Consider the following 12,608-nt stretch of genomic DNA (forward strand, 5'->3'; position numbering starts at 1 on the left):
GATGGTTCATTAAAGTTGCAGTAACCTATTGGCAACTCATTTATCATAGGTGAACAGATTTATTATTTCTGTCAAAATGAGGTACTATGAACCAAAAATAAAATGTCATCAGTTTTAGTTTTGTATGATTTTTTCCACACATCACAATACCTGAATTTTTACACTTACATGATAAAAGTTGAATTTTGTTGTAGTTACATTTTACTAGATAACTTTCAGTCAATTTTTTTTTTGGCTAAATAACTGCAACAATCAGATTAATAAGAAATTTTTATCGGCTTTTTTGACGATAGATGTTATTTTTTTTTTTCACAATTAATGAAGATAAGGGGCAAGAACAACAAAGTTGGCAAGAACTAACCTTGGATTGGACATTTATCATTCCTAGCTATCGTGAAATTAAACTGCAGTGTCATTCTTACTTGAAATTAGGTTGCGATGTCATTCTTACAAACCTAAAAACACGCAGTGGAGCATATTACACAAGTGGTACGGAATGCAATACTCTAGTTTCTACTTTATACACAGCTATAAATAGTTTAAATTCATTGGCGATGTCCATCTGGAAGAGGAACCACTTTGTGGAAGGGCACTGTCCTTTGGGGTAAAGATCCATCTTCCTCATCATCATCAAATTCCAACACATAACTGTTCCAATCAACTCAGAGAGTGAACAGCCATGACATAATGTGACAAACAAAACAGTTGAGCTAATAAAAGAAAGGGCTCAGATCCAAAAGCACATTTATTTCTTTTGTTGTTGTACTTCAAATACTTGCTCTAGCAGATATATTAACACCTACCAATTTGAATTCTGGTAGACTAACACAATAGTTTGAAGATTCTAGAAACAAAAAGTGATGGGCAAAAGCCATATTTAATCTTTATATTATTTTCAATGAACTAAACAACTTGCATGACCCTATTTATATCCTTATCCTACTTCAATTGTCCTTGTGCTACTTTTGATTTGGACTGAGAACAGCACAACTTGACGAAAGGCCTAGCCAATTTTCATAAATTTATAGAGACATGTTAAATACTCTTTAAACACCAGCCAAATAATTCTATTGTGCATTCAATAGGTTTTTAAAATTCAGAAAGAACAAAAAGAAAGACTTGTGCATTCAATAGTTTTTAAAATTTGGAAATCCATTGGACATTAAAGTAAAAATAAATCATAATGCCATTTGATTTTCTGTGACTGATAAATAATATTTAGAACTAAACATGATTCCATGAAGCCTTAATAGATTATACTTACTCCTCAGTCTTCCTCTGCACAATTGGAAAATGTTGGAGAATAACCCAGAGCATGCAAAATAAAAATGGTCAGTATTAGGTTAGAACCAATAGACTACAAATTAGTGGAAGTCATGAAATAAGAAGTAATCCCACTCCACAAAGGAAGATGAGAGAATTATTACTCGGCGATGGCCTTGAACAACTGTTGCTTTATAAAGTGCAGTAGTTCCTGGATAAACTGCCAAAACATGTTTTCCAGGAGGAAAATCTGGGGCGCTAGAAGGATCATTAATCTTGGGGAAAGGAATGATATTTCCCATGGGAAGCTTGTATTGTCTGAATGCAGCAGGAGAAACCAATCAAAATAAACACTTCATTCAAACGTTTAACAGTTGCAGTGGTAGGCAATGTTAAAAGAAATTCTAATGCAAGTTTAAAGTAGAACCTCAAGCAAAGCAAGTACACAACATGAGCACTCTGGATAATTAAACATGACAAATGTTCAGACAGGTTAGGTTACCTTTGGCCACTGCTTTCTTCATCATCACCTGGTTCCTCATCCAGTACTTCAAATCTGAAAATTCATGTAACAGAAGAACAAATAAATTAATCGAAAAGGACAATCACAAAAGATTAATGTCCAAATGGGTACTATTCTTTCAGTCAATCATTACAAATCATACACAAGCAACATTAACTTACAGTAAAAAATCTGAGCTATTCATACAGATTAAAGTTGGTCGAATGACAAACTCATTTAGTTTGGTAAAGACACAGTCAAGCAGACTCAATCCAAACAAGGAGCTGATGATTGACTTAAGCATGGCAAGCATGGGCCACATGTAATCACTACTCACCAGTCCACAATGAATAGTAGTAACCTAGTATATAAACAACACTTACTCAACACTCTTTTATCCTTTGTGAAAAAATAACCTTATCACATCACATGAGTGTATTTCCAAGTCATAAAGCAGATCAAGCTAGTCAGTCATTAAGAAAGATAGAATAGGCTAAATATACAATTGTTAGAACTCAACTCCCAACATAATACCCTGCATTATAGATAATGTCTTTAAGGCTTCAATGTGGTATAATCTTTTCTTGAAAAATAAATAGGGATAATTACACTAAATATGTCTAATGTTACCACTTATTACACTCAATTCTACTCATTTGGGAAATTACTGTCCTTTACTTTATGTACTGTTCTTGCATCTCTACTACGCCCTTGGTTGTATAAGAAATTAACATACCTCCCCTACATTCTGTACAAACCTTACACAAAGTCTGCCTTGTAGATATTTTAAAGCATGTCATTCCCCAAACAACAATGGTGTCATGATAAGAAATAACCATAGAGGTGAGTAATTTAATACTATGCAAATGAAAGAACACATCTTATTGATTGCTTGAACTCAATACATGATTACTTAATTACAAAATGTATACTTACTCCTTTGATTCCTTATCAAAATGAATCACTTTTACAACAAACCATTCGTCCTTATCAGCATTTCGTGGTGTGACCCTAGCTGCTACCTGAGAAGTAGGAAATGACATGAAATTAACTTGATGGAATGTAACTCAAGATGCTTCATTTAAGAATATTAGAAAATATTCCCTGAAAAAATACTACAAGAGAAAATAGAGCTATGTCTGTGAAAATGTTATTACAATTGATATACATAACCTAGTGAGAGGTTCTAATGTTTATACATAGAACTTGTTAGATCTCAGTTTTATGAACTAGCAAACAAATAACAGAATTATAACTATTTAACAGCTAAATTAACTAATTATAACTGAATTTCTACCACCTGTAAGCTTTAAATGAAGTAACAAAAGCAGTTTAACCCATGCAAACTTATTAATATTAAAAGCAAGAATCAATGTACTGCACACATGGTGCTGTATACTGTGGCAAATAAAAATAAACCTTATCAATAAAAAGCAATGGGTTCAATATATACTGATTTGAATTGATTAAACTTAAGTGCAAATGCATACCTGTTCACCTTTAAGACTGGCACAAGTCTCAAGTTGATGCCGCATACTAGGAGTTAGCCTTGAAATGTCTGATTCAGTTTTCACTCGTTTCCTTTTCTGCTCATTACCTTCTGTAACACAACTATTGTCAGCTAGATAAGGTATATAAAAACTGGCATCTCAAGGGAAATGAAATCATGATATACCCAGCACTGATTACCATTCTCTTTCCACCATATAAGTCAAGAAGGAATGAATGTAAATATAAATGAATCAATTAACACAATTTTAAGTTTTACTTAAAATTACACATTAGCATGCCCTCCCTCCCCCATTTTCTTCTTCATGTAGCTGGACTATACAAGATTGACCAACATGGCAGCAGAGATGTCAACTATATTGATGAGTATCCAAAGCAGTAACTTTACCTTTTCCTGGAAAAGAAAAAAAGGAGAGAAAAAATCTTAAACAACCAAAAAACAGCAATATAAAAAATCAATGGAAATTTGGCATGTAATTGTCACAAAAATGGTCAAACATAACTTTTTTTTTTTTATCTCCCCCCTTTCTTCCTCATTTTATTTGCTTCCTACTTTCCTTCCCCAGGAAAAGCAGAACTCTAATGCTTTAGGCACTTGCTTTGGTTCTACAATGTTGGTCAATCATACCTAGTCCCTCCAGCTAATACATATAACATAAATAAGAAAGAAATATGAAGAGAGAAACATATTGAAAGATTCAGATCTGTTGATAGTATGTATTTTATGGATGAATTCTAAATGTATAAGCTTAATTACAGAGGTGATCATGGTTTCAACTGAAAGGAAAATATATTTGTCACAGATTTGAGACAAACCTATTCTTCTTCGGGTTTGCCCTTGTGGACCCGTAGGCAGTAGGGCATCAATTTGACTTATCAGTAAGTTGGAAATACTGCAACCGAAATCAATATCAATAATCATAGAATGCCTAGTCTGGACACAGTATATCAGAATTACTCTAACATCAACATTCACATCTTAATGATTTTCAGCATAAAAGGAAATAAAATGCAGTTCACATCAAATGCTTCAGAGCTACAAACAGATTAAACATACCTTGCTTCATTCTCTGAAAGATCTTTTGCTTGAGTGTACAACAATCTAAGCCTTGCCAATGAGTTATCCCCAGGCTTCTCAACCACTTCAGGAGCTTCACGAAAACGACAAGGAACTATCAACAACAAAATTCAGAGACATAAATAGAGAATATAAGAATAACTGAACATCTGATCTAGCTTCCCATATATGGAAACAAGTTGAGCCATTCCAGTCTAGCAAGTACCAGGAATCTTTGGCTTTGTCAAGTCTGTGGTTCCCAATGACTTACTAAAATCTTAATATTTCAAGTTTCATATCCAACAGCATGAAAACTATAGCAAGTGACCTTTGAATTTCAACTAAAAATGTTTAGTGCATCATTTTCTTAATTCACTAAAATCACAGAACGTGTCATGAACAAACAATCCCAAAGACACGTGAATGATTTTACATGACATCTCAAGCTGAAAGAATTCTTCACTTCTTAAATTCAATAAGTTTCCTACCAACTTTTTTTAAAGTTAACCAAATCAATATATAATTTCTGTTACAATTTGAGCATTTGATAAGTTACCCTTTTAAGCCAAGGAATTCACAAACAAAAGCAACACTAAATACACGAGAAATATGCACCTCAAATAAATATTGATTATTCAAGACCCAAAAACACCAACAATAACAAAAGTTTTTTCCAAATAGGTGAGCTCAACAACATGGATTACACAATGCCATTAGATCGGCTAAAAACCAAATTTTCAGAAATATTATTTACCATGAGATCCCTTTTAACAATTTCCTCTAAAGTCCTTCTTGGTCAAACCTAGATCCTTTTCACAGGGATAAAAACCATACAATCCACTCTTATAACTGGAACTTTTGGTGGCCTTCTTTTCCTTTCACAAGTTATGACTTTATTTGTTAACCACATAAAAGGCAAAAAACCATTGCCTTTCAACAATATGCAAAATGGAAAAAATAAGGAGAGACAGTTGTGCATAACTATATGATCATGACAGTGCTTAATAGAGATCAGTCTTCAACACTCAAGTCTCTTCGTACTCTCAGGGTTTTATAATAAATTACCAACATTATGTGGATTATGCTAAGATTGACCCTTCAAAAACATATTTCAATAGAGCTTAGAATGACCACTATTGTGCTTGACAATGAGTACAGTCACATGTTTTAGTTATACATGATTTTATGTTGAGCAAGGGTATCTTAAATCTTCATGTTTTCAAATATTAGGGTGACTAAAGCCCTTCTATTAAAACATACCAACATGTATTAAATTTTATACATTTTTAATTTGAATAGCAAAGAAGAATATAAAGTAAACCAGCTAAAACGTTTTGCTGAGACTTTTTAGCAGAATTGTATGGCTGCTAAGTAAAGATCTCTGAATATAATAAAATGTTATGATTCATGGAAAGTGATTCACTTATAAAGTACTGGTTATCAGGTTAAATCCTCATACCATCATTGTTGCAACACTTCCCAAAATAAACCAAGAAATAGGCAGATGCACTGAGGGAAAACATTATAAAACTGAGCTTTTAATTTATTTCTGAACTCTAACCTGGCTAAGCTGTCCACTTTTCACAGGCTTATGAGCATGACATATTACCATTTAAAGTTTGAACAGGCTAGACATGCATGTTAGTAATCAGCATACAACAATAACCAAGCCTTGTCTCACTCCACTAGAGGTAAAATTGATTGCCTCTGTCATTTAGTGCAAAGTCTAATTGTTATAAATGTTTCTCTTAATATTTTCTGTTCTGGACCCAACACACTGTCCACATGTCCATTAAGTTGCTTTAGAACTCCCCTCAAAACTTAGATGAAATCCAGGCATGAAACTAAAACCATGGATTTGGCTCTGCCATCTCAAATCCCAGCCCAACCCGAGGTCTGGACAAACTTCTACAAGATTCAGTAAATCATGCTCAAGCAGCTCAACACCTCTGAATGCTTCAATCCTTGAACTGTTATGTTATAAAGGACTCCTACCTTAGGCATACATTGTTCTCTCCATTCTCCAATACCCTCACTTATTAGGTTCTCATCCCTCCACTCTGCCACCATCGAGCTCCATTGCACAAATCCATAAAAACACTCCAAAAACAGTGTCCCACTTGCAACTTGGAACCTGATGACAAACATTTTCTTGGGTATTCTTCCATCCTTTAAGAGGGCAAAACCTCCATTTGATTCATTTTTTTTTTCTCACTAGCACTTCAATTGATGTTCTTCACACTTGCCTCAACCAAACTACCTGAGGTAAATTGCTATGGTACTTACCGCACCAATTTCTCACACACACTTTCATCTCCATCATTTTATCTTACTAGCAATCAACACAAACAAATCAATTTATTTTCATGTATGAAATATCAGCACACTTTAGCATCCATGTTCATGAAATTCAAAAGCTAAAAGTAAATTCAATAAAAAAATAAAAAAATAAACAAAAATTCCAAGCATCACTTAAAAACAAGCACTTTAGAGGGTAATAAAAACCCAGCCAGCACACTGAAAACAGTTACTCTCTTAATTTATTTTCAATATTTTAACTTCAATTTAGGCAAAAATAAACTGAAAAAGTTAAATACTTAAAGGAAAAAGCTTTGACGTTCATGACAGTCTTACCTAACGCGAACAGGATTGCCTCCAGGGAAGAATAACCGTATTCTATACCAAAAAAAAGAAGAAGAAAAAAATTGGATAAAAGGAAAAAAAAAAAAAAAAAACGGAAGAAACACCTGATTTCCCAACATACATTAACATGATGGACCTTTAAGGATCACAAAAAGATAAAGAGGCGTCATTGAGAAAAAACCCAAAATAAAAATTATGAATAAAAGAGAGAAACTCACTGGTTTGAAGCTTCTTGTGGAGTTTGTTGATCTCCGACAGAACATCCTCTTCTTCTTTCCTTACCCGATCGAGCTCCTTCGAACTCTCCAATATCGAGCCAATGTCCGGCGACGACATCGTTTTGATCGTGGAACAACAACCACGACACACAACCAGATTCTTCCAACGTTGCTATCGAAACCCCAAATCGAAACCCAATTCTGCTCTTACATCTCCTTCCAATGTTCCTATGGAAATCCCAAATCGAAAATCCTAAACCCGAATTTCCAATTTTTATCGTTTGAATTTATCAATTTGATATTTCATTATTATGTTTTCCCCTCTTCTATTTATTTATTTATTTTTTCATTTAACATTTATTATTTGTTCACTTCATTAGAGTATTTTTGAAAACTTCTTTTTAATTTGAATGTTTTTCTTAAGTAATTTTAGAGATTTCTCTTTTTTCAATGACACTTTTTTGGACTAGAGTTTTTTTATAATTTTTTGTTTAATTTAATTTTATTATCAAATATTATTTATGAATTATTTTAATATTTTAAAATAAATTATGAATAATTAAAAATAATTTTATGTAACAATAAATTTTTTTAATATGAATTTAAAATGTAAAATCTATTTATGTAAAAATTAAATATAATTTATATATTTAATTATAATATTTATTTATATAATTTATTATAAATTGTAGTTATATATAATAAACATCTAATCTATATAATATGCAGGCTAAAATATTAGTATAAAATAAACTTTTTATATTGTATAAGTTAAAAGACTTTGTTTTGTTAATTTGTGATATTATTTTTTATTTAAAATTTAAATATTAAATTTTATTTAAAAAAATAAATAAATATTATTAAATAAATGGTGATAGAGTTTTCCAACAATTGGTTGTGCTTTTATCCTTTTATGTGAAAATTGGTAAAATGGGTGAGATTTGTCAAATTTGTATGAAAAATTATAGGATAACTTTTGGTTAAATATACTTTCATTAATTGATAATATAATGATATATGTCTTATACATTTTTTTATTTATTTCCTAAATATCAAGAAAAAATTACATGTCAAAAATGTGTGAGACCCCTTTCCTTTTTCTCTCCCCGACTCTCTTTCACTCTCAACTCTCACTCACTCTTACTCTCCTTCCTTTTCTCTCAATCCCTTGTGGTGATCTTGGTGGCTGTAGGTGCGGGTGGTGAGTGAGCTGATTTCCTTTCCCGGGTGCTGATTCCTCAAGCTTGTTTTCTTCTCCATTCAAGCATTTTCTTCCTTTTTCTCCATTCTCAGCTGTCCCGAAGCTCGGAGTTCTTCACCGAGGTAAGGGAGGCTAGGATTTTCTTGCCGGTTGTTTGTTTTAGAGAGCTAGAAACTCACATGATGGCTGATTGTTGCAGATTGAGGGCTGAGATTTGATGAAAATGGAGTTTTGGGGTTTTCGGGGTTTTGGGTGAAATTTGGGGATTTTTCCTTGTTTGTGATTGCATGTGTAAAAAGATGGTATTTTTTAGCTGTTTGGTGAAAATGTGGCATTTTGGCTGGTTTGCATGTGTTGGAAATGTTAATTTTTGCAGGTTTTGGGTAAGATTTTCGAACTTGGTGGGTTGCTACTGAGTATCACGCCGGGCGTAGTTCTTCGCGCCAGGCGCGTGACCACCAGAGGGCTCCATTTGGACAAGCTGCCGAGCGCAGAGATGTGTGCACCGGGCGAGCTTGAGAATGTGAGCCTCTAGATGGCCCACGTTGGGCGTGGTGGGACCGCGCTGGACGCGATATCAGAGTGTGACATGTTTTGGGGATTTCTGGTGTGGTGTCGGGCGTGACCATGTCTCGCCGGGCGTGGAGACTCCTTGGGAGTCTCTGCTAGAGGTGGCGCCGGGCGCAATTGGTATTGCATCGGTCCTGAGACTTTGGGGAAGTCTCTGCTTACCTTGCGCCAAGCGCGGGTTTGCACGCCGGGCGTGTGAGACCTCTTGAGGTTTCTGCCTCTTAACACGCCGGGCGCAATAGGAATTGTGTCGGGCGTGTTGAAGCCCTGATGCTCTCTGATTGGGCCACGCCGGGCGCGGATGTGTACTTACTATATATGCTGATATGTGTTGGAAAATGTTGATTAATGTTGATATATGCTGAGCTGAGATGCTTTTGATGAATGGTGTTAAGCTGAATAATAATATTGTGGAGCTGTGAGCTATTATTATTGAATGTTGACCTGATTTAAATATTGTTGTGCTTTAAGTTGTTTAAGTTGTGCTGTATATTATTGAGTTGTGCTGAATGTTGTTATTGCTGTTAAGCTGTGATGTGCTGTATGCTGATATAAATTATTGTAGGCCGTAAGGCTGAGCTGTTGTAGGTCGTAAGGCTGAGCTGTTGTAGGTCATAAGGCTGAGCTGTTGTAGGAGATTCTCCGAGCTGATATGCGTGACGACACATTGTGTGTTTATTGCCGTTTACGCTATATAGTTGATGAGCTGTATGCTGATGATGTGCTGATAGCTGTAGTTGTTTACTATTCATGTATTTCCATATATATGTATGATGATTCTTTTCACTAGCTTACCCTTTGTTGTTTCCATGTGTTTGGACTACGATGATCATACGTTGTATGGGAGCAGAGCAAGGCTAGGTTGGTGAGTTGAGGCAGGTCTGCAGCTGGCAAATAGAGTTGATTCTTTTGATGTTTTGTTGTTTTAGCTACCTAGTGTGGCATTGTTGGATGTAATTTGTATACTTTGATGTTAGCTCAAATTGAACCTTGTGTATATATATATATACTTGCTCTTTTCTGTGTGGTGTTGTGGTGTTGTGGTGTTGTGTAGTGTGTAGTGACCAGCCGGGTCGTTACAAAAAACACTTTTCATAAGCATATTTTTTAGAAGTACTTTCTTTTTGTTTCTTGAAAATATTTTTTGAAAATTTGTTTTAGCAACCTAAATTCCAAAAGTAAAAATATACTTTTAAAAATTACTTTTCAAAAGTGAAAAAATATATTTTTGGAAAATACAAAAAAAAAATATACTTAAAAGAAAAGAAATGTTTTTACTTTTATGTAAAGTATTTTTTGAAAGTGTATTTTAATAATCAAAAAGTACAATTTCAAAGTGGTGATGATAAAAAATAATATTCTTTCTAATTAATAATTCGTCGTAAAATTATTAGGTAATGTATTTGAAAATGATATCTTCATAGAATTTACAATCTTGTATCCAATGTATATAATATTAAAGATAGAGTGAAAAAATTAGGATTTAAAAAATGTTGAAATTAAGAGTGTAAAACATAGGGTTTTTTTTGTAGAGTGATGAATAAACAAACAAACAAAAATAAACCGAAGGAAATTAACTAGACAATACACATAGAGGACATGACATCCAACTTCACTGCCTCAAGTATGAAAGTCGGTGCCTTATGTCAAACCACGTACTCTACTGAACTAGAGGCTCCCTAGTTTGCCAAGGCATGAGCCACCTTATTTATCTCTCGAGGAATCCACCTAAGAGAAATTTGCTAATGTCGTGATAATAATTCTTTTAGGATTCAAATAATGTCTGTATAATCCTTTCGCCTCTCAATTCTATCCAAGGAGGATTCGCAAGCCTCAATCACCTCTACACAATCCATTTCACATATAATGTGTCTGAGCCCCACATTCCAACAGAGCGATAATCCTTCTACCACCGTTGTTAGTTTCGCTTTTAGCAGGTCTCCCATACGAGCGGAATTAGCAAAGCCAAAAAGCCACTTTCCCATGCAGTCTCTTATTACACCCCTAGTACCCATCAACCTAGTATTAGGTCACCAACTGCCATATGTGTTGAGTTTAACATTAGGATGCTTAGGGGCCACCCAAGATGCATGTTCCTCCCATAATTTGTGTTGTTTTAAGAGCACCATATTCGCAGCCACATTTGCATTGATCTAATGCACCACGTAAGGAGCTGTCCAGTGGGTAGTACTCAACACCATTGTGTTTCGGAGTCTCATACCCACCAAGCCATCAAAGAAAGTCTCATTGCTCGTGGGTGGAAAATAAGAGACTTGATCCAAGATATGGTGCAATTCATAGAAAGGAAATCAATAAGGGTATCTCCTACCATCTCCCAAACAATATATGATATTGAGTAGTCGCGGAGTGCATGTAGTCCGTCTTCACGAGAATGGTTATAGCGAGGACATGATTCTGTCATAGAGATATGACAGCGAAAATGTTTGCTATTGGTGGGGAGGGCATCATGCAACCTTTGCCACAGGAAGATTTTGACCTTCTCCAAAATTTCGACACTCCAAAGCTTCTTCCGGAATGGAGGAGAAGGATCTGGACCATGAGGGAACAGAAAGTGGAAACCAGATGCTATGGAGTAACAACCCGACATCGTTCTAGCCCAAAAAAGAGTCTTGGTCACCATTAAGAATTGAGGGAATCTGCTTATGGCAGATTTGTTCCTTCCATAGTGGAGGCAACGAAGTAGCAAGGATATCTAAGCACCAAGAACCTTGTGACTAGCAATCAAAGACCCTCATGTGGGAGTCACTTATATGTACTAAGGCACTACTTGACTCAAGGTACCCATCCCAAGCCAATTGTGAAACCAAAGTGAGGAGTTAACAACACCAAGATTCACTTTATAACCCATATGAAGGGACTGAAAATCTCGAATGATGCTCTTCCACTCATAGGAGGAACCAGGTTTCTCTTCAACTTGCCATAAAGTCTCATGTTGTAGATATTTTGAGTGAAATATCTGCACCTAAGACTTCTCAGGAAAATGCAATAAATCCCAAACTAACTTCCTAAGGAGTGCTATATTTGCTTGTCTAGCATCTCGAATGCCCAATCCGCCTCTATTCTTTGAGAGAGTGATTAAACCCCAACTGGCTAAAGACCAGTAACGATTCCCAGCATTAGTCAACCAATGCTTCACAAGTAGTTGTTGGTAACTAGAGTCTTTGCATAGTGTAACTTGGGATGGTTGATATGACCGAATGAGTCAGGCATAACCTCTCTGCTTTATTAAGCAACTTACACTTCCAAGAGTTTACATGCTCCCTCACACGATCGATAATGAACTGGAAATCAACTAACTTATTAATCATCAAAATGCCAAGGTACTTGTCAATTCTAGAAGTACTCAAAATTTGCAAAATGGTTTAAAGATCATCCACCTTGTTACTGTCAACTTTCTTGGAAGCCACAAAGCAAGACTTGATCAAACTTACTTTTAACTTAGATGCATCACAAAAACTATTCAAAGTTGTATGAATCAAACGTGCTTGATCCAGAGAGACCTGGCCAAAGAAAATAATATCATCTACAAAAAAGAGATTTGTTATAGGTATACAATTTCTGGATTCCAAAATAGACCTCCAGACACATTCCTCTTGAAGAGCTTGAGTCGGCAAGGCTAGACAC

At 35.0% G+C, this 12,608-nt stretch overlaps 2 protein-coding genes across 5 annotated transcripts; both read right to left on the reverse strand.

Moving 5' to 3' along the window:
• Positions 1 to 346: 346 nt before the first annotated feature.
• LOC109808919 (SAGA-associated factor 29 homolog A) lies at positions 347 to 7,489 on the reverse strand. Of its 4 annotated transcripts, none has more exons than XM_020372109.3 (10): positions 7,193 to 7,489; positions 6,966 to 7,007; positions 4,332 to 4,425; positions 4,091 to 4,167; positions 3,256 to 3,365; positions 2,702 to 2,787; positions 1,766 to 1,819; positions 1,428 to 1,581; positions 1,265 to 1,278; positions 347 to 648 (listed from the first exon to the last, which is right to left on the reverse strand). In XM_020372109.3, exons 1-10 carry the CDS (start codon positions 7,308 to 7,310, stop codon positions 546 to 548), a joined length of 852 nt encoding a protein of 283 aa, XP_020227698.1. In that variant the 5' UTR covers positions 7,311 to 7,489; the 3' UTR covers positions 347 to 545. The 4 variants fall into 4 exon arrangements, with proteins under 4 accessions (XP_020227698.1, XP_020227695.1, XP_082928488.1 ...); XM_020372106.3 differs by having other exon boundaries at positions 4,332 to 4,446; XM_083072362.1 differs by lacking the exon at positions 6,966 to 7,007 and having other exon boundaries at positions 4,332 to 4,446.
• A 3,246-nt stretch (positions 7,490 to 10,735) lies between these two features.
• On the reverse strand, positions 10,736 to 11,571 carry LOC145957224 (uncharacterized). Its single transcript, XM_083073445.1, has 2 exons — positions 11,189 to 11,571; positions 10,736 to 10,982 (listed from the first exon to the last, which is right to left on the reverse strand). The coding sequence occupies exons 1-2, from the start codon at positions 11,569 to 11,571 to the stop codon at positions 10,736 to 10,738; spliced, it is 630 nt and encodes a 209-aa protein (XP_082929571.1).
• Positions 11,572 to 12,608: the final 1,037 nt, after the last annotated feature.

Source organism: Cajanus cajan, chromosome 4 (genome assembly GCF_000230855.2).
Source record: "Cajanus cajan strain Asha chromosome 4, NIPB_CcT2T_4, whole genome shotgun sequence".
Classification (NCBI taxonomy): domain Eukaryota; kingdom Viridiplantae; phylum Streptophyta; class Magnoliopsida; order Fabales; family Fabaceae; genus Cajanus; species Cajanus cajan.

Bases quoted from the DNA above. Each gene is read 5' to 3' on its own strand.
- LOC109808919 (XM_020372106.3), bottom strand. From the start codon at position 7,310: ATGTCGTCGCCGGACATTGGCTCGATATTGGAGAGTTCGAAGGAGCTC. The intron at 4,168-4,331 runs GTATGTTTAATC...TTTCGGTTGCAG, and splicing joins CTTTCAGAGAATGAAGCAAG to TATTTCCAACTTACTGATAA. The intron at 1,582-1,765 runs GTAACCTAACCT...TGCTGCATTCAG, and splicing joins GAAGAAAGCAGTGGCCAAAG to ACAATACAAGCTTCCCATGG.
- LOC145957224 (XM_083073445.1), bottom strand. From the start codon at position 11,571: ATGTCGGGTTGTTACTCCATAGCATCTGGTTTCCACTTTCTGTTCCCT. The intron at 10,983-11,188 runs GTGGGTATGAGA...ACCTAATACTAG, and splicing joins AGACTTTCTTTGATGGCTTG to GTTGATGGGTACTAGGGGTG.